Below are 21,640 nucleotides of genomic sequence, written 5' to 3'. Positions count from 1 at the left end.
AAGGATAATCAGACACACACACAGAAAAAAAATTACTCCCATGCTTTTGTTTGGTTGATGAGTTTGGGTTTTCTGGCTGCATCAAATGAGATCTACAAATCCGTCTTCATTAGACTTCTTCTAAAAACAATTGTACATTTCCTGGAAGCTCATTAACAGAGGAGCATTGCCAGGCTCTTATTCATAATGACCCTGATTCAACAAAGTAGTTAAACATGTGCTCTCGGACTGATGATTTATAACACAAAGTATAAAAGGAACCCAGATTTTTTCTAAGTTGTAGAAAAAACTAAGCCCAGATTTCATTTGAAATTTTAGTGAAAATTCTGGTCAATCCCTCTTTTCTTTGTCTGATTTGTTTTAAATAAGTCCAATATCTACCTATCTATTATTCCGTCATTCTGCATAAATTCATGCTGAGCTCAAAATTCTTGATGACTCCACCTCAGCATCTACTGATTCCTCCTTCTCTCTTGTGAAATACTTCAAATACCCCAGAGGCTGGGAGGCCAGCAGCTGCTACCTGTTGAGCACAAGAATATAGAATCATGGAATGGTTTGGGTTGAGACAGGTCTCAAAGTTCATCTGTTCCAAACCCCTGCCATGAACAGGGACACCTTCCACTATCCCAGGTTGCTCCAAGCCCTGTCCAACCTGGCTTTGAACAATTCCAAGGATGGGGTAGCCACAGATTCTCTAGGCAACCTGTGCCAGGGCATCACCACCCTCACAGGGAAGAATTTCTTCCTAACATCTAATCTAAATCTACCCTCCTTCATCTTAAAGCCATGAGGTAAAGGTCTTTCATGTAGGTTTAAACTTATTTTTTAATAGCTTAAATATCTGTTTCTTTTGCAGTTTCCTCACTAGAACAGATTCTCTGTTCCTGGCTGAATGGTGATCCAGCTTTGGTCCTTATTCCAACCACCTCCAAGGCAACAGCATCTACGGCTGCTTTGCCCAATTTATTGCTACTTCACCGTTCCTGTTCCCGTAGGATGATAGCCACAACAGTGATTAATCCCTTACTACATCCTAAGCTCTGTACAAACATGTAGGCAGAGATTAACATCCCTCTGAGAAGCCTATAACCTAAATAGATGAAATAAATTAGGAGGTGAAGTGATTTGCCAGGAGGAAAAGCTGATTTTTAGATTTGCACCTGACGGTGCCAGGTCTCTGTGCCGGGTCATTAATCCCCCGTTCCCCAGGGGAGCACGTGTGTTACCTGTTGGAAGTCCACAGCTTGAAAACCTTCCAGCTACAGCTTTCCTATTGCAGTTCTGCTGGAGACAGATCGCTCCTTGCTTGACACATGGAGTTGTATGAAGTCTCATTACAGAAAATGTTTTATGCTGTTGATCTTCCAAAGTGTCGTCGCTGCCAGCAGGGCACTGGCTTCAGAATGAGTGGATTGCGCTTCCAAAAGCTAATTAAAATCATTAGTGGCTCCCTCAGATCAGTTGCCAGAAGCTATCCTTCATGACAGCAACCTCACATTCCCCTTGTCTGCTTGGGTACATTTAAGAGTTATTCTGAAGTTTATTATCTACCTTTTTAAAAATAATTCATGGTTATTTTATGGTAAGGGGAGACATCTTAAAATGATTATGTATACCCAGATAAGCAATAAAAATCACAGAGGTCAAGAAAGAGAGGGCCTGTTTTGAATGTTACAAGTGTTCTGTATCTGCTGCTGGGTGCAAGGCCAGAACCTTTGCCAAATCCCCCGAAGTCAGATATTTTTGCACTCTCTGCCTGTTACAAGTAGAAGCCACAGAGCTGCTCAATGGGAAGGGGATGGAAAGATGAAAGGGGAATTCTCAACCAGAAAATAGTGATGAGACAATATCACCATTTAGGATTTCTTTTCCTTTGTCCTGAATTTCTATTTCCCTCATCCTCTACTATTCCCAGGTTTGCAATCTTTGGAAATGGATAGAAACAGGAGTTTCATGCAAGCTAGTCTATGTCTATTTGCAATATGGATAAAAACTTTGACCAGGATTTATACTGCTTACCTGAATACCAAAGAGTAGTCCCTGGACTGAGAATGGTGGTTCAGTTCACTGAATGCAAGCTGTGACCCCCAATAAATCAAAATAATACTGCTCTCCTCTGAACACTTTCTTGTCCTGTTTCAAGTATATTTTATTTGCCTTCCCCAGTTGGTACAGTGGATTCTCCCGGTGCTGACACAAGGCATTTTGAGATTTGTGAGCCGCATTACACCTGCAAAGTGCTGGGTGACAGCTGTGAGAGGTGCATTTGTTCCAGCTCTGCTCAGAGCTGCTGGCTACAGACATTTGTAAGGAATGGCTTTCAGCTGAAGTTACGTAGATTTAGATATAGATAAAAGGAAGAAATTCTTTACTGTGAGGGCAGTGAGGACCTGGCACAGGTTGCCCAAAGAAGCTGTGGATGCCCCATCCCTGGAAGTGTTCACAGCCAGGTTGGACAGGGCTTTAAGCAGCCTGGTCTAGTGGAAGGTGTTCCTGCCCATGGCAGGGATTGGAAATGGATGATCATTTAAACCATTCTATGATTTTGGCAGGGAAATTGAGTGCCTAAACAAAGGATTTGAGGCTACTGTGAACAGTTCTTTGTGTGGCAGATTGCTTTCATGGACATGGCAACTCATGCTGGAAACATGGTTCTAATAATTAAATTCATTTGGGTATTTTATGTAGAGGGTCAGTTTAGCTTTGTAATACTAAATTCCAGTTTTTCTTCTGTTTGCAACAACTTAAGTCTTACTGGAAGAATCATTTCTGTTGTACTTCTACTTCCCACTCACTGATTAGCTCTAGAGCCATGGATTTATCCCCCTATATGGTTTTTAAAAAGCACAGGATCACCTGTAAGATGGGGCTTCCCATTGCATCTCTGCTCAGGGCTGCCAGTGATTCCAGCACAGCAAAGCACAGCTCTGAGTGCTTTTGTCCAAAAAAAGAAAATGGAAAGAATATTCTTTATTACTCTCTCCTACAGTGAGCATCTTCCATGGTGATGAAAGGTCCTGGTCCACTTCCTGCCTCTCCCACCTGGAAAGGCAACATAACAAGAACAGCATTCCCCGGCTTTAGCTGTATTGCTTCTCAGTTGGGATTTGATAAAATTCCCTGAAATAACCATTTAAATCCAAATATGAACAAAAGTTTCTGCAAGCCTGATTCCTGCCATGCAGAAAGGCTGTACCTGTGGCAGCTGAGCCACACTGCTCAATGACAGCCACCTCTGCAGCCATTCTGGAGGGCAGCAGCAATCCAGCCGCATTTATCAGTTCATAGTGAATGACCGCAGTTGCTCTGTGCATCCCTCACCTAACGACAGGCTGCCTTCAAAAGTTTTACAGCTTTTTTTTTTGTCTTTTTTTTTTCTTTTTGGTAGTAGGAAGCATCTTCCAGTGAACATAAGACCATTTGATGTTACAATAAACCATTCTGCTGGCTCAAATCAAAGATGAGGCACTGAGGTGTTGTAAAAATCTTTGAGTCAACGAAAGAGAGCTGGTTGAATCATTTCCCAGATTTTCATATGACTCATAAATTTGTTACATAGTGAGGAAATTCCCTGAAAGCTTCTTGGCAGGCACCACCAGTCTGACCAGTAGCTAAGAAACACATAACCTTCCAGCTGTAGGGAGGGAGCAGTGTGGGGAGGAAACAAAGAACACTCTGCCTTCAGGTTTGAGCCTGGGGTCAGCTGGAAATGAATTTCTGCCACCAAAGCCACAATCCTTCTGCACAAGGAGACAGGGCATTGAAGTGACAGCTCTGGGTTGTTATGACAATGTCCACAAGAGTCTTGTCTCCTCCTCTCTCTCATTCCACCACTGCACTTGTGCACAGAAACACACATGTCCAGACTCCACAGCAGTGACCTGGTGGTGCAGAGAGCTGTATCAGTCAAATACATGAAATTAGACCTTATCCATGCTAACCAAGCGCTGTAAATTCATAAAACGGTTTGGGTTGAAGGGACTTGAAATATCAATTCATTCCAACTCTCCTCCATGGTCAGGGACCCCCTCCACTAGACCAGGTTGCTCCAAGCCCCACCCAACCTGGCCTTGGACACTTCCAGGGATGAGGCAGCCACAGCTTCTCTGGGCACCTGTGCCAGTGTCTCACCATCCTCTGAGGCCTAGTGAAGCACTGGAACATGATAGGCAGCCCAAATCCTGTCTTATTTGGGAATCTAACTAATGAAAAAATTTGAGATGTTTCTGCCACCAAGGTCCACATTTCTTTGGGTAGTTAATGGGGAGCACCTTAGAGAGCCTCTAAAGGAAAAAGCCTGCCTACTGTGAGCAGCTAGGTTGGGTATTTGCGTTCCCTACAAAACCTTCAAAGCTGGTTTGGTTTTTTTTACTCTCACCACTGATTGTATGTGGACAGAAAGGTCTTGCTTCAAGGGAACCAATTAATTAGACACCTATAGCCTTGGTACAGATTGGGGCACAGTGATGTGGACCCCAAATTAAGCTGTATAAACAAATACCAGTGAGGCCAAGATCTTGCCTGGCACCTCAGAGACCATTTGAGCCTGCAGTTGTCTCCATTACCCCAGCAAAATGGAGCTTATTCACAAAACTCCTCAAGCTTCAGATGTTCTGGTACACACAACTGCACCTGAATTTCACCATGCTCCCTTATTTGTGGCCAAAGGAAAGGAAGAGCAGGTTCCTCTCATCCCAAGCTATTGAAGTTCCATGTGACCTCAGGCATCATGCAGATAATCTCACAATAATATTTTTCATGTCCTTGTGAAAAATAAAGAGTAAACCCAGGGCACACTCTTGATAGCTGGGATGTAGAATCATGAGTTACACTATAGTAAACCTCAACAGTACAGCATTTGGTTGTTCTGTTGCGTCTCTAAGCTCTGCACCTCATTATCTTTTGAGGAACCCCCAAGGTATCTGCAGGGCTTGGTGAGACAAGCTCCTGCACAGAGACTGTGCATGTCTCAGGTTGCAGCACAGATGCTGAGGTGCTTTGGGGTGTTGGCAGACAGGTCAACTCAGGCTTTTTCCTGGTCACTGGTACCAAACCCACAAATCCACAAATCCACAAACCACAAGGAGTAATTGACTGCAGCGTGTTGGGTCGGGTGATGGAAGTGAGACTGTCCGGGTTAGAGAGTGTGAAGATGATGGGGACCACCTTGCAGAGACTTGGGGACCACCAGAGAGGTGTGGGCTCCTGTTTGGGGCCTGTCAGTCCCGATATTTTACCCAGTGCTAAAGCAGAAGCTGTGTGACCTGACAATTCACCCCACGGAGTTTGCACACATTTAATTAATTTATCAGGTAATTCAACAGCCGTGGACAATCATGAATAAAAGTCCCACTGAAGTCCCAGTGTGTAAGCACACACAGGCCCAGGCACATCTAATGGAACATGGCTCTCGGCTCCCCAAATCCCGCTGTGCTTAAAATGGCCAAAGGAAACACAAATGACATTTTGTTTCTTCCCCATGAAAAACACTTGCAAAACCCTGACCAGCAAGAATGGATTGCATTTCAGGGACTTGTTTATTCATCTGAAGCTCAAAAGATTTAAGAGTTTAAATAAAACGTCTGAATGAGGCTCCGTGTATGTGAGGCTCTGAAGTGCTCCTTTTAAGAGACAGACGCCTGACGCCTTGGAGGAGCTCCTCTGTGGCAGAGAGGGGTTTAGCAGCTTCAGTCGGCTGCAATTAATGCTGATCAGGGCTTCAAACTGGTTGACAACACAGAAAATCCTGCCCAGTTCAGCCCCCCAAAATGCCTTCCCGTGTCACATATTTGTCACAGCTTTAACATCAAATTGCAGCCTGAAACACACAGCCCATCACCAGGTTAGGGGGAAAAATGTTCCTAGGAATTCAGAAACTTCACCAAACTGTTATTCTGACTGCTTTCCAGATTAAGCTTTTTTTTTTTTTCCCTCTCCTTCTTTTGGTTGCTTTAATTTACTAGAGGAAGCAAAGGCAAATAGTTTAATCATAACCATCCCTAGGGGCAATTTAGAATCATTTTCTCATTAGTGCCTATAATCTGCAGTATAAGTAATGTTCAATCAGATGGTGGCTACAAAGGCCTGCGCAGACAGTGAAATGAAATGCACTCCAAAGCCAGGAATAGCTCAGTGAGAATAATCTTGTCTTTTTGTATCTTACTCCTTTCCTGGTGGGTGAATAGGATTTTTTCCCCCCTTTATTCTCTTTCTGGTTTTGGGGGGGATGAATCAAACTTTCTCCTAAATAGTAAAATCAAGTTATAGAAGTGGAGAGATTCCAAGACTGTTAAGGCTCCAGGGAGTTCAGTCACAGACAGCCAAAGGCAGGAAGTATTTGAAGGGGGAGAAGAAAATAAAAATATGAGGGAGCAGGAAATACATGCTCCATAAAGATGACTTAAGTGGGAGACATATGTCACACATCCCTAAGGAGAGTCCAACCAGAGTACCTGAGGGTATTTTGGGAGAGACAGTAGCTTCAAAGGCTTCTTCTTCCCCAAAAGCTTCTCAGCCCGTGATGAAAGTACCCCCCTCCCCAGTTTCATCACACCACCTCGTGTGGGTCAGGATTGAAGTTGGATCATGGAAATTACTCCAATTAAAAAACAAACTATGGAGATTCAAAATGGTGGGGCAGGAAATTCTTGCACCATTTCTCCTGCCAAAGCTGGCACACATGGGATTACACCCCAGTAAGTAGGTGGGTAGATAAGCATAAATAAAATGCTCATTACTTGGATGGCCACCAGCTCAGTGGTTGCTCTCTTGCTCCTGTAAGGTGGGATGGGCTGCTCAGTGACAGCTACACCACATAACAGGGATCTCATGGGTCATCCTGAGCATGACAGGGAGCCCAAAGAGCAATGACCGTGATTCCAGCACAAGTTAGGACCTGAAAGGTAAATGCTTTCTTCTTCCCAGAGAAAAACTCAGTTAGACCCTTAGCTGTGTTCCTCTCTCTGTTTGTCAGTAGGCTCTTGGCATGCTTAGGATGGTACCTACTGGCTTTGACGGACCATGTCTGGGAGAAGGGCAAATTCTGGGATTTCCTGCTTTCCAGTTGGCCCAGGGGGATGACTGGGATTGGATATTGTCTCTTGGATAGCTAAGTCTCTACATAAAAATAAAATGTAGTGGCTTCACTGGCCTGTTTTTTATAGGTTGGAAGAGACACTGGTGCTGCTCCCAGCATCCACAGAGATCAAAGGTATGAAATTGGACTCCACAGCAAGGGGTTTTGCAGATCGTTTTTCAGGATCATTCAATGAGGGTTTGAACCTCCCAAGTTTCACTTAATTCTTCATAACTGAATAAAACCAAAAATTCAAAGTGAAACTCAACCCAGAAATCCACGTTCAGCTTGGTTTTGGATGGAAACCAAAGGAAATCATTTAATCCCAACATGGTTTCTACCAGAAGCTCTGCTTCGGTCTGGGTTTGGTTGAAGCTCAGCTTTTGCTTCCCTTTGCTGAACAGTTCATGTAAACTATGGGATAAGAAGAAACAAATTCAGGAAATACTTGTGTATTTTACTTTAACAGTTCAAAAATATCTCCTGGATTCTATCAAACACATCAGTTCCATAAAACTCTAGAAAATACATCAGTCCAAACTCTCTAAATTGGAAAGAAGAGAAATTTTTCACTGTTTATCTTCAACACAGATACAGACACCCCCGCACTGGAAGAACTTGAATATGTAGCTTATATTTTTTTCCCATAGGTGGGAAAAAAAGACAACTTCAGAAAAGATTATTTGATTTGATGAGCAAAAATGAAGGGCTTAATTAATGCCATAAAAAAGCTTTCATCTCACTTATACAAAGTCTGAAGGAAGCAAAAGCAGCACATTTGCTGCTACAAGAGACTTGGAGGATTTTTTCCCCGAGATCTCAAAAATGATGGTATTATACAAATGTCCTTTTGGGCAACAGACTTCGAGTGATCAAGGACAAGCTTAATTATTGTTTTATCTCATGGATCATAGCAAGGAAAACTATTAAATAGGAGGATGTCAGGACTGTTCAGATAGTAGGTGAATAGTGAGTAATGGGTATGGAAAATGGATCCTTCTTATTTTAGTATGGGTTTGTGTAAGTCCCACAAGAGACTGACACAAGCTGCAAGTTTACAAGACAGGCTTGTCTGGCTCATATCCTCTTGACCATGAGAATGTGGAGCTTCATAGGAAGGGACAAGAAACCATAATTTATGCTTATGGGATGAGCAGTTTTTTAGTTCAGCCAACAATTAGAGGCAGCCTGAACTCAGAGGGTGAAGTTCTTGCTCCTTTGGGCTCACAGATGAATTGGGGTTTGTAGATCTGGATTATTCAAGGCCAGGTTGCACAGGGCTTGGAGCAACCTGATCTAGTGTAAGGTGTCCCTGCCCATGGCAGGGGTTTGAATGAGATGATATTTAAGGTCCCTTCCAGATGAAATTATTGTGTGATTCTGTGACACTACTGTAAACTGGTATTCCCCCTTAGGCATTCTGGGTGGCAAAAATACTTGTTTACAGAGTTTGGGGTATGATTGTTACTCCACAGGGAGCACTGGGCATCTGCAAACTGTGTGCTTGGCAAACTCACACTCTGGAGATATTTCGTGGAAATTCCACTCACTGCTTTTTGGTTGTTTCTCCACAAATTCCTCGTTAATACATTCTCCACTAATAAATCTTTTCATTTCTCAACCAGCTCTGAAGAAAACAAAAGTACTGTTGGGGGAGCGTTTGATTGCAACATTTCTTTCTACAGAAATAATTAACATCCAATAAAATTGGAAGGAGCTTGGCGGAGTAAAATCCTCCACTGGGACTGGATCCTCTTGAAAAGACTCAATTTAATTCTGCCGTTGCCATGATTTGATTAGATCTTGTTTCACATGTGGTTCAGCTTCAAAACAGAGATTTATATCTATGCAGCTAACCTGTGTAACAGCACTTGTTGCTCCTTTTAACTTTATTTAATACACTGCAATGCAGTACATAAGCATATTTTAAAGCATGTAAAAAAGCAAACCTAAGGAAAATATTTAAAATACTGACTCACACACGATGTTTTTGTGCTCCTCTTCTTACACTGTCTGCAAAAACATAATGTGTTTTGGCCAGGCCATTGTCAGAACAGACAGAGATTAATTACTGCAGCCATTTGTTCTGTTACAGAAAAGATAAAAATAACTCATGAGTCATGACAACAGTGAACACTGTGGAGCCAAATCCTGCATCCCATTTGCCATTTTCTAGCCTCAGCACAGAAGAAGAAATGCGATTTTGAGAAATGACCTGATGCTATCTTTAGTCCCTCTGTGGTGTTTGCACAGCCAGGGAAGCCAGTGCCTGCCACTGCCTTTAGGGACACGCAGATGTGGTTCAGGGGAGGGTGTCCTGCTGCAGGCTGTGGAGTGAGGCCACACCTCGAATCCTGGGTCCAGTTTTGAGTCCCTCATGACAAGAAAGACACTGAGGGGCTGGAGCATGTCCAGGGAATGGAATGGAGCTGGGGAAAGGTCTAGAGCATGGGTCTGATGAGGAGCAGCTGAGGGAGCTGGGAAAGGGGCTCAGCCTGGAGAAAAGGAGGCTCAGGGGGGACCTTCTGGCTCTCCACAACTCCCTGACAGGAGGGGCAGCCAGATGGGGGTCAGGCTCTGCTCCCAGGGAACAAGGGACAGGACAAGAGGAAATGGCCTCAAGCTGCACCACAGGGGAGGTTTAGATTAGACATTTGGAAAATTTCTTCACAGAAAGGGTGGTCAGACACTGGAACAGGCTGCCTAGGGAAGTGGTGTAGCCACCATCCCTGGAAGTGTTCAGAAATTGTGTGGAAGTGGCACTTAGGGACATGGTTTAGTGGTGAACGTGATTGTGGTGTGGGGTTGATGGTTGCACTTGATGATCTTAGAAGTCTTTTCCAGCCTTAATGATTCTATGATTCTATAGAATCCACTGGATGTGCTATAATAAGCATGAAATACGTAAACATGACATACACGTGTCACCAGTGTGCTGGAGCCAAGGTCTGTGTTGTGTGCCACCTCTGCAGCATGGATTCCTAAGCTTTCCTCAGATGTTAGCAGGGACAAAGGAAAATTTTTGACATAGTTATCATCCTGGGAGAACCAATTCAATAAGGTCATGGACATACTCCATGCAAGAGACAGGGATAGGTGTGGTTTAGTTTCCTGGAACAGATCATAGAATTATAGAATATCCTGAGTTGGAAGGGGCCCACAAGGATCATTCAGTCCTGCTTTTGTCCCTTCACAGGACAAACCCAACAATCCCATCCTATGCCTGAGCATTGTCCAAAGGCTCCTTGAGTTCTGTCAGGTTTGGTGCTGTGACCACTGCCCTGGGGAACCTATTCCAGTGCCTAGACACCCCCTGGATGAAGAACCTTTTCCTAATGTCCAACCTAAACCTCCCCTGACTCAGTTTCAGGCAATTCCCTCAGGTCCTGTCACTGTCACCACAGAGAAGACATCAGTGGCTGCCCCTCCTCTTTCCCTCATGAGGAAGTTGTAACTGCAATGAGGTGTCCCCTCAGTCTCCTCTTCCCAGGGCTGAACAGACCACGTGCCCTCAGCTGCTCCAGATGTGGCCGTGCCCTGCACAGAGCTCCCTGTGACCACAGAGGGACAGCCAGCAAGCAGGGAGCAGCTCTGGACTCCACACCCAGGCCTGAGGACTGCTCAGATGCTTTTCATTTTACAGTGACTGGGTATCATAAACAAAGACAAACCCGACTGGAGTCTCCCAACAAAGACAAACCTGACTGGAATCTCCCAACCTCTGCCTCTAAGGGCTCCTGTCTGCCTGGCTTGGGAAGGGGTGAAGAGGAGTTGAGTGCCTTGTTGCTAAACTGCAAAATTGGGCAGCTCCTGGTCCAGGCACCGCTCAGCAGCAGAGAGTTACGATGATGATGATTCTCTTCCAGCTGTGCCTGTCCCTTCCCTTGTTTTTTATTGGGCCAAGTTCTCTGATGAGGAGCTTGAGCCAGAGATGGCCAAAGACCAAATACGTCACCTGAGTCCCATCATCTCTGGGAGCATGGTGATGCCAGACAGAAGGCATCTGAGGTCAGCCCTGCATGTGTTACATGAGCAGAGAAGCATCAGGACTCACTTTTCATTATTTTTATGAATTTTGCTGGCACACGTCTTGTGTGTCAGGTCGTCCCTTCACACATGCACATGTGTGCACTTCATTACAGCTCCTTGTCTCCCTCCCTTCCTCTGCCTTGTCCCACTTCCCTGCAGTATCCTCCTTCCACCCTGGGGCTTGGAAGCTGCGCTCAGCCTCTGCAGGAAAACTGCTTCCAGCTGTGTGCTGTGACAGGCTCTCAGCCGCTGTGCAGCTGTTCCCGGGCTCCTGCTTCCTGAACCAATGGGATGGGTGGGGAAAGGCTGATCCATGCTGCATACTGCCTTCTGAAGCAGTTGCCCGAGTTGGGTTTGGAGCCCACCCTGTGCCTGAGAGCACTGTCCAAATTCTTCTTGAGCTCTGTCAGGTTTGGTGCTGTGACCACTTCCCTGCGGAGCCTGTTCCAGTGCCCAGCCACCCTCTGGGTGAGGAACCTTCTCCTAATATCCAACCTAAGCCTCCCCTGACACAGCTTCAGGCCATTCCCTCGGGTCCTGTCACTGGTTACCAGTGAGGAGATCCATGCCTGCACCTCCTCTTCCTTTCCTGAGGAAGATGTAAACCACTGTCCTCGAAGGTAGGAAGGTGCCTCCAACCCAGCTGACATCTCTCGACCTCTCCTGGCCACACCACTATTTGTGGTCACTTTTTGCTTGGTGCTTCCAAGGACATGTGTCTGCCTGGCCCAAGTTCCTGCGTGAACCCTTGTCCTTCTGTCTGATTCAGCAGTTTTTTCAATTACAGTCACAGCCACATGGGCTTGGCCACACTCCTGCACTGCCTCGTTCCTGCTGGAAGAAGGGGAGGCAGGCAGACGTTTGCACATTCTCTAGTGATGCACAATCCCCGTCCTGTGGTCACCGGGTAACTGTAAAATTAAATCAGATCCTTGCTGTTAACCAAAAGGCATCTGCAATGAAAGGAAGTTAAATGTGGAGCTGGAGGGGTTGTTTTGCTGCTAACAACACATTACAGGACCTGATAGGAAATCAAATTCACTGTTCTATCTCGCCCACATCCTTGTTCACCCCCAGCTTAATGTGATTTAGGATTAGGTGGGATACTTTATATTGATTGTAGGTTCAAGGACCCCTTTTTTTTCCTGGACTTTGGTAATATTATTAAGAATGACAGAATAAAATGACCTCAAGCTGCACCACAGGGGAGGTTTAGATTAGACATTTGGAAAAATTTCTTCACAGAAACGGTGGTCAAACACTGGAACAGGCTGCCTAGGGAAGTGGTGGAGTCACCACTCCTGGAAGTGTTCAAAAATTGTGTGGATGTGGCACTTAGGGACATGGTTTAGTGGTGAACGTGATTGTGGTGCGGGGTTGATGGTTGGACTTGATGATAGAGGTTTTTTCCAAACTTAATTATTCTATGATTCTATAGAATCCACTGGATGTGCTATAACAAGCATGAAATCCATAAAATACAATTTTTTTTCCCTGCTGTATAATCCTTCCATGAAGTAGAGAATGGCCAGCTACTCCCACCTTCCTATCTAGGGGCCAGGCAGGAAGCCAGAGCCAAAAAATTCTGCCTTCACCAGATTTTGGATGCTTTCCAGGCAACACAGCAGTGCTGGGTGGTTGATCTCTGGGACTGGCAAAAGCGTGACCAAAGGTCCAGACCTTCCAATCCATGACAGGGCTGAAAGTTTGGCATCTCCCCCAGAAAGGCACTTTGTCATAGTGAAATGACACAGTTGTGTGACTAAACATCTGCTGCAACAGGGACAGAAACTGCTCAGGGCCCTCTAAAGCAATGACCAACCATTTATTATGTGGGGTGATAACACCTCATGGGTGTTCCCACCAAGCTGCTGTTCCTGGTTTTGTCTTGTTTTCCTCTAAACTTGAAGCAAGATGACCAGCATTGTCTCTTTTCAACTAAAGCCCCAGGAAAATGGGGAACAAAAATCCTCGAGGTTGGAGCCAGGATGAGCTAAGGATGTAGAAGCAGCAGTTTGAAGGGAGAATATCTTTGAATAAACCAGCTGGAACAGGGAGGTGAGTTTCAGAGTTCAGGACTTTGTAAATATCCGTGTTCTCCACCTATATGGTCTAATGAAAGACCCTGCCTCTTCCCAGACCCTTGGAAGTGCTTGGCAGGAGCAGAGATCAAGAAGGGATAAGCCTGTTCTGTGCTAGAGATTGATTTGGTTGAGTCAGAGTTAAGAAAAAAAAAAAAAGTGGGGGAACACAATCTAAGGAATAATTTAACCTCTATTTATAGTTATTTTATGGTCTGCCATGGAGCTTAATTAATGAAGTCAGTAAACTCACTTTTTTTTTAAGACCCAGTCACAGTGATGGTCCTGCCCAAGACCTAAGATAATTCATGAACAATTATAGATAAGAGAGAGACAGCTTTGAAATCAGTTTTACACATGAGCCAGATATTACAAAGATCAATGCAATAATTAGGTTTTTTTAAAAAATAAATATGTCATACAGTTGAATTACTCCAGGGGTGCCTTTGTGTCTGAGGTTCAACCAGTGGATTCTTTTAATCAGAATTAGTTCTGGAATAGATTTTGCTGGCTATAGAGCTAAAAACGTAATCCTGGCTGGCTCATTCAGCTTTATTAAACATTCATGACTATTTTTCAAAAGAGGATCTCTTTCTTCTCCTGACAGAAAGGCTCATCAAATACAGACAGGAGAGGAGAGGAAAGGAAATCTCAGCTTCATTGAAGCTGAAGCCAAATCTCCCATTGAATTCACTGGGGCCACAGTCTCACCTAAGCTGCATAACACACTCAAAAATGCTACTGGCCTGATAATTGTACAAAACAGACCCCACATTTCTATCCTGGGAGCGGAGAGGGAGCGGAAGGAGAAGAAGGGAACCTAACACACACACCTATCTGATCCTGTGAGGCATTTACCAGTAGCACGTACTTGGCAAAAGATCTGATGTATGAAGTGAATAAATAAAATAGTCTCTGTTTCCTTGCATCGCAATTCGTAAATGCTTTCGATGCACATAAATGATCCTAAAAGACGTACTTGCATTTCCTTTGAGGAATCCTTGAGGAATCCAAACACATCAGTACCATGGTTGTAACTTGGAAACCTGAAAGTCATCGAATGAGGCAGACCCTGCCTAATCTGATCTGTGAAAAACCTTTGACTTGAAAGCAAGACTTTTCTAACCCTGACACTAAGGAATCTCTCAATAAATTACAGTAAACCCAGACAACGCCCCCAACAACTGGCAAACAATCAAACCCACTATGAGTAATCACACCAGCAGCAGAAGTGATGCTGTGAAATGCTGCTCATACCCACTTCTTTTACCTTTTCACCTACTGTGTGCATCACAGTCATGCCTGAGGCAGCAGGAATTGGTTAAAGCCACCTCATTTAAATACATAAAAAAGCTAATGAGGCTTGCTGGAGGGGAGATGACTCACCTAAAGGCCTGCATGCAACCAAAAAAGTGAAGCTCCTCTTTTTTCATCCACTGCTACTCCCCTATGCTTCAAAGTTATTAAAGTCTCGAAAGTGCCTAGTGTGGAGCTTTTAAAGAGTGAGACAACTCTGTGTACTTAGTGGAGATACAGGGCTGCATTGGCTTAGATATGGGTCAAATGTGTCTTTTGAAGTCTTTTTCAGGGTATGATCTCACTCCTAATGCCAGTGAAAGTCTTCAAGATCAGCAGAATCAGGTATTTTGTGTTGGTAAGGAAAGGTAGAAGCTGGAGCCCTGGAAAGGCAGAGAGCATAGGTCTGGAATAGGTTACAGAGACACTTTGCCTTTAGATGAGTATCTGGCTATTTTTCAATGTGCTTTTCACTCAGCTGGGAAAATGGGGGAATGCTATTTGATACTCCACTTTTAAATCCTGCTTGCGAGACAGGTGTTGCTTTGAACGCACATTATGGAAGATAACTGCAAACTGGATTCCAGAGATGAATGTAAGGCAGATTAAGTCCAGACCACAGTAATCCCTCTTCTCCAGCAACATCACTGACCGAGGATACTGAAGGCAAGCCAAAGTTCACACACTGGTTTATGATACTGTTAGCAAGTTTGCAGCCAAAACAAAAGTTCAGACATGGGTTGTGATGCATTTTATTTAGAAATCTATGTTCAGGCCATGATGACAAAAAACAATGAATCTCCAGCGCTTTCATCAGGGGCACAGATCCAGCTGAGTCTGTCAGGGAGCTAATTGTGGGTAGTTACCTCATGTCAGCTGCTGGCCTTGGAGCACCGCAGCCCATGTTTCACACTCACTTTAGGCAGACAATGAAGTGGGACATCCTCTGACAGAAGCAATCACAGAATCATTTAGGTCGGAAAAGACCTCTCAGATCATCAAGTCCAAACATTAATCCAGCACTGCCAAGCCCAACACTAAACCACGTCTCTAAGGACCACATCTACATGTTTTTGGAATACTTTCGGGGTGGTGGGTCCACCACTTCCCTTTGCAGCCTGTTCCAGTGCCTGACCACCCTTTCTGTGAAGAAATTATTTTCTAATACCCAATCTAAACCTCCCTTGGTGTAATTTGAGGCTATTTCCTCTTGCCCTATCACTGGTTACCAGGGAGAAGAGCCTGACCCCCACCTGGCTGCACCCTCCTGTCAGGGAGTTGTGGAGAGTGAGACGGTCCCCCCTGAGCCTCCTTTTCTCCAGGCTGAGCCTCCCCAGCTCCCTCAGCTGCTCCCTTGTGCTCCAGATCCTTCCCCAGCTTCATTGCCCCTCTTTGGACCCACTATTCTGCCCCACTTCCACCTTCACTCGCACTTCCTACCTGGAAACGTGGCCCAACTCATGTTTGCCCTGTACACAGGATTGGACCATCAAGCTGAATTAACATATCTTAACCCAAATGCGCTGCCCCAACGCTTGTCCCAGCAAACAAGGGTGCGAAAGGCAAACAAGCAGCAACAGGCAAAGACAAGATGCTCCTGTTGGTGCTGGAAGTCTCTTTTTAAGGCAGCCAGAGAACTCTGGTGTGTTTTGGCCACTGCTGGCCAAAATTACAGTGACTTATTTCTCTGGAGATTTGCCATGTTTGGAGGAGCTGGCTCCAGCTCTGTTGGATTTCTCACAGGGAACCTCCTGTGCCTTTGAGGAGTCTCCCCCTTACCTCGAGCTCATGGCTTCTGTTATCTGCTGGGTACAGATGAGACACCCAGCTGTTATAATTTAGTCCCTTTGGCTTTCCCAGGTACCTGAATCCAACTCAATTGAAGTAAATGACAGCCTTATCAACTCCACAGACTTTGAAGCAGGCTCCAGCTATGGGATTGATCCAATATGTAGATGCCAAGTCTGATTCCAGGAAGGGAAGAAAATCATCAGCTGAAATTATTTAAAGGCTTGCAGATATATCTTGGCATGCTGAATGGAAATGGAGGAATTTCTCAGGGAGAACACTAAATAATTCTCAAAATAATTGTTAACACACACAGCACAACCCCCCATCCCACCTCTGTCAGTCAGGTTAGAGTTTGCCCACTGCAGCAAAGTGTTCATGAGTTTGCCTTGTTTATGGTTATACTTATTATTGTTCTTGGAAAGAAAGATCAAATCAGTGGCCGGCTTCAGAAATTTAAAATAAAAATTTGCTGTCATGGTGTGCTGGTCACTCTTGTGTCCATCAAACACCTGCATTCAGCTACAAAGCAATTTAGAAGGAGATTCAGGGAGTGCTGTTCAGGACACAAACTGGGCCTAAAATCAAGAAATAGATCAGGCAAGCCCAAGCTCCATCATCACCTGCAGCTAGAAGCACCGACATCTACCAGCATCCAAATTTGGTTGGACAGATTTCCTAAGCACCCCAGTTTAAGATCCCACACCTGAATGATCTCGGGATGTTTTAACCAGGCTCTGCTGCTCTGTTCACACCTCTCTGGACTCAGCAGACCCATGAACAGAGCACCCCGTGTGAAGTTTTTGGGGTAATTTCAGCAGATCTAAGACTGGCTGCCTTGGAGCAGGCAGCTCAGGGAAGGTACAAAGCTAAAGCACGGCATGGCCAAGCTAAAAGGAAAGAGACTTTATTAGTTTTCTTTCATTATTAAGATAGAAACTTTAGAACAAAAATTATGACTAAAGACAGAGGCAACTGTGAACTTAAGTGTTGTGTGAACAAACTGTACTGCAGAAAACACTGAGCAAACCTCCTGCAGGTACTTCTCAAATACAACCACCTCTGCCTGCTGCTTTGCACACCACAAATGCTTCCCTGCTGCAATTAATGACTGGTTAATTGCATGCATTTCAAGAAAGAAAAGTCTTTTGTGAACGATCAGTCCTTCTGAATTTGTCATTTAAACAATTTAAGGCAGTGTTTGAATACCTGTCTAACTCCAAAGCTGTCAAAAATACAGGACACATCAAAGAGGCTCTGCTGCAACCCTAAAAAGAAAGGAAACAATTGTAGTTGTGGTATTGGTAAACCTACAAGGGTTTCTCTGTTAATATCTCCAGCTACCACACAACCACAAGAACTGACATGATATGCCATGATTTTTCCTTTTGGGTATAACCATCCAAGCTAAAATACCCCATATGCTACAAGATTGATGCTTAATACTTCGTTCCAGATGTGTTCTGGCTTAGTTTAATATTTAACACATTTCTAGAAGAATGTAGTCTATAATTGCATTAATACTTCAGAAGAATGATGTCCTGGTGAGCATAGGGAAAGATATTCCAAGGCTGGCTGTGTCCCTACTCCTGTCAGTGATCAGTAGAACTCAGCCAGGTAACATTTAAAAAGATCTGGTAATCACTGATCTTCATGGATGGCATTGACAGAGCTACACAGGCACAACCCTGACAGTGTCCCCCAGTAACACCCCCAAGGCCGAAGCAAAGTGACACTGTAATCTGGTAAAATTCCAGACAGCAAAAGCCCCATTTAAATTTCAAATATATGCAAGCAAAATTGCACGATGCATGTTACTGGATGTATTTAATTGCTAAATTTTGTGCTGTTAACAACAGTTTTGCCTTTTTCCCTGTGCCTTTCCAGAAGCCACAGCTCAAAAGACCCAAAGTGCAGGAGCTGGAAGTACGATGGATTCCTGAAGAAGTTCCCCAAACACTTCCACAAAAATAAATACGTGAGAGCATATTTTTATTTTTAGAAAACCTAATTTTGATAGAAATTTCTAGTGAGATGCCTGATTGTGGCAAATACTTGTATTAAAAGCACTGGGAATAGCTGACAAAATTTTACTTGGTAACATCTAACCAAGTGTTGACAAGAACTCAACATGAGCTGGGTGGCGAGACCCCATCTGCAGAGCTGCCTCCAGGCCTGGGGGCCACTGTAAGAAGGACATGGCACAGTTGGAGCAGGTCCAGAGGAGGCCATAAAATTGCTCCAGGGATAGGAGCACCTCCCCTACGGGGACAGGCTGGGAGAACTGGGGCTGCTCAGCCTGGAGAAGCTTTTGTGGAGACCCCACAGTGACCTTCAGGAACAGAAGGGGGCCTGCAGGGAAGCCAGAGAAGGACCCTTTGTCAGGAACCAGAGTGGCAGGACAGGGAGCAATGGCTTCAAACTGAGAATATTTAGATTTTATGTTAAGGAGAAATTCTTCCCTGTGAGGTGGTGAGGCCCTGGCACAGGCTGCCCAGAGAAGCTGTGGCTGCCCCTGGATCCCTGGAAGTGTCCAAGGACAGGCTGGGCAGGGCTTGGAGCAACCTGGGATAGTGGAAGGTGTCCCTGCCCATGGCAGGGGGGTTGGAAGGAGAGGATCTGTAAGGTCCCTTCCAACCCAAACCATTCTATGGTTCTAAGTACAGTCTGACTAAACAGTACTCAGATGAAGATTTTGGATGAAATTTAGGAAATTCTCAAAGAATAGGAAACAGTGCATTCCTGCTTTTCCCTAATTCCATCCTTACCCTTCAGGACAAAGCAATGAGACAATTAAATCCTGTTGAGAAGTGGTGGAAGGAGAGGAGGGGCAAATATGGAGCTTCTTTCCCATCCCACACCATGGGCAACAAAACAGATGATTTATAAAAATTAATACTTAGAAAATTTAACAGTACATTTTCTGCTGAAATCTATGGTTCCATCAGGCCATGCAGGGCATCTTTATAAAACTTACCCCTACTCTGTTCCTGCATGGAGAGATTATGCCAGCATGACCATTAGAGCGCCTGAATAAAGCTGGGAATGTTCCTTCACATGCACAGAGAAGAGCTGGGAATGTGGTATTTTTTACCTGGACAACAACCATCCTGCACAGGTACTAGGTAATTCCTAGTGCTAATCAGTCATGGAAAATAAAGGCAGCAGCAGGGGGAAGGGAAGACCACAAACACAAAGGAGGGCTGGGACACGTGAAGATTCAATTTTGGTTAAAAGACAGACATTATTACTTCATTGTTTTTTAACATTCCAGGTTTATTCAAAAGACATTATTCATTTTATTTTATGCAGGTATGTATCTTACAGGTCTTAAGACTGATAAAACACTAGGAATGATGTGATAACCCTAGCAAATGAAGACATGGCTAAAATCATACCAGAGTGATTTTTCTTTTCTTTCAATAAAATTTTGTACATTTCAATCCCATTTTTAACACTGGCCAGAGCTAGTCATACCTAGAGCATTTGGAATAGTCCATTGAAGGAACAAAACTTGACAAGATGCAAACAGCAGACTACACTTGATTTCTGCAACTGCTGGCAAAAGCTGCTGGAGAAGTATCTGCACACTTTAAAAATGTTACATCAGTGACAGACAGAATTTTGTGCTTTAATACTTTGCTTGAAAAGTCTCTTTATCCAACATGAAGTCAGCAAATCTCTGCTGGAGCTCCTTTTCTCTCTCCTGCTGTCGCTGCACATCTTCCTTCAGACACTGTAAGGAAGATATCATTAAGCAACCAGTCATTTTTCCACCAATCACACCCATGAAGATCATTACCAAAGATTGTATTTTAGGAAGAGCTCAAAATTAAGACAAGACAATGCTAAAATGACTTATTTTAAATATAAATGTAAAAAAACTCAGTTGATGTAAAGTATCAAGATTCACAGCAAATGTCAGGTATCTCACCCTGTTTTTGACAGCAGCTAAGATCAAATGCTTCAAAAGGAGAGATTTCAATTTGGAACCTTGCCATTTACTAAAAACAGGTGCTGTTAGTATCTATCAAGTGATTTAATATGTTCTAACTGTTATCTTTCACTAAATCAATGAATCACTTCTGAGTTTGTAGACACATCTATCAGCATTTCTAAACCATCTTTGCAAAATCAGTTTTAAGAACTGATGTATTTCATCTTTTTTAGAGCAAGTGGTTGAGAATACCTAAGCCTCAATGGAAGCCTCTGTTCTGGAGGAAAAAAACATTACAAGAAAAATTGTGCTCAGGTGAAAACTTATTCCTTGGAAAGCAAGGCTGGCATTGCTTCAAACCTAGGACTGAGTTTTGATAAAGGGCTACGTTGGTAGCTGAATAAAAAGAGAATATCCTGGAGATCCTTAAACTAAGGAAAGTGGCTTCAGGGCAGTGATTTCAGGTATATACCAGCATTTAGTCTACTGACTTTTAAGGAAAAAGGAGATTTTAGAAAAGTTTTACATTTACCCTAAGTTCTAACAGTAATTAAAACCAAAACAAACCAAATTAAGAGACAGATGGAACTTCTGCTGATACGCATTGCAGAAGACTTATAAAATAAACCACACAAGGAAATAAAAAAAACCCCAAAGTTAAAGAACACATTGCCAGATTAGTCCCAGCCTCTAATATGTGTATCACAGGATCTTTGATACCAAAGTAAATGGCAGATGAATCTGGTAAAAGCCAAAAGTATAATTTTAAGAGAACATTAAAAACTTGATACCAACTCAGGCTGTGAAACTCAGAGCTTGTGCCTTGTAAAAACATCTTTTCCATGAGGTGCCTGTATCTGACCTCAGGTACTGGATTTTGGAATCTCACCTCCAGTCTCCGAGGGATCGCAGCATCCTCGTGTTTCTTCAGCTCCTCAAAGGTGCGCAGCTCCAGGTGGGCCTGCTCGATCTGGTCCCACAAATCATTCAGCTGCTTGATGAGCCCCATTGCTCGAGACTGGTAACCACCAAGAAGGATCTTCAGCTTCTTCTCCATCTTGGCAGCCCTCTTGGCTTCAGTGGTCATGTGCCCTCTGTTGATCTGCCAGAAGGAACCCAAGAGTTGCTTTAGTTAGCCAGAACTCAAAAGTCAAGAGGAAAAAAAAAAAAGTAGTAAAAATATAACTGTGGAATTGTGTTGAGCTGATCAAGTTCTTTGATTTCTATTAAAAAAATCATACTGCACATTTTACAACAACCCAGACTTCTGGATTAAAACCTTTATAATAGTCATAATACATCTCTAAAACTGTAATCCAGACAAAAACCATAAACAGAAAAGTGACATAAATTACCAAATTCTGCCAACTGGGACACAATGCCAATAACTGAAGATATTCATGCTAATATATTATAAATGCTATATAAAAC

General features: G+C 43.8%; 1 protein-coding gene across 1 annotated transcript in view; it reads right to left on the bottom strand.

Moving 5' to 3' along the window:
• Positions 1-19,527: 19,527 nt before the first annotated feature.
• The window catches only part of CDC5L (cell division cycle 5 like), a 31,799-nt gene continuing 29,686 nt past the window's right edge, over positions 19,528-21,640 (bottom strand). The window contains exons 15-16 of the mRNA XM_042032796.1: positions 21,099-21,311; positions 19,528-20,008 (exon numbers count right to left, since the gene is read on the bottom strand). Of these exons, the coding sequence (XP_041888730.1) occupies positions 19,904-20,008; positions 21,099-21,311 (318 nt within the window). The 3' untranslated portion in view covers positions 19,528-19,903. The remainder of the gene's footprint in view (positions 20,009-21,098; positions 21,312-21,640) is intronic.

Source organism: Corvus kubaryi, unplaced genomic scaffold, assembly GCF_017639235.1.
Source record: "Corvus kubaryi isolate FWS band 111438036 unplaced genomic scaffold, C.kubaryi_AGA036_p1.0 37354, whole genome shotgun sequence".
Lineage (NCBI taxonomy): Eukaryota > Metazoa > Chordata > Aves > Passeriformes > Corvidae > Corvus > Corvus kubaryi.
Note: the sequence above shows the minus strand (reverse complement) of the source record. Positions and strands in the feature narration are given on the sequence as shown.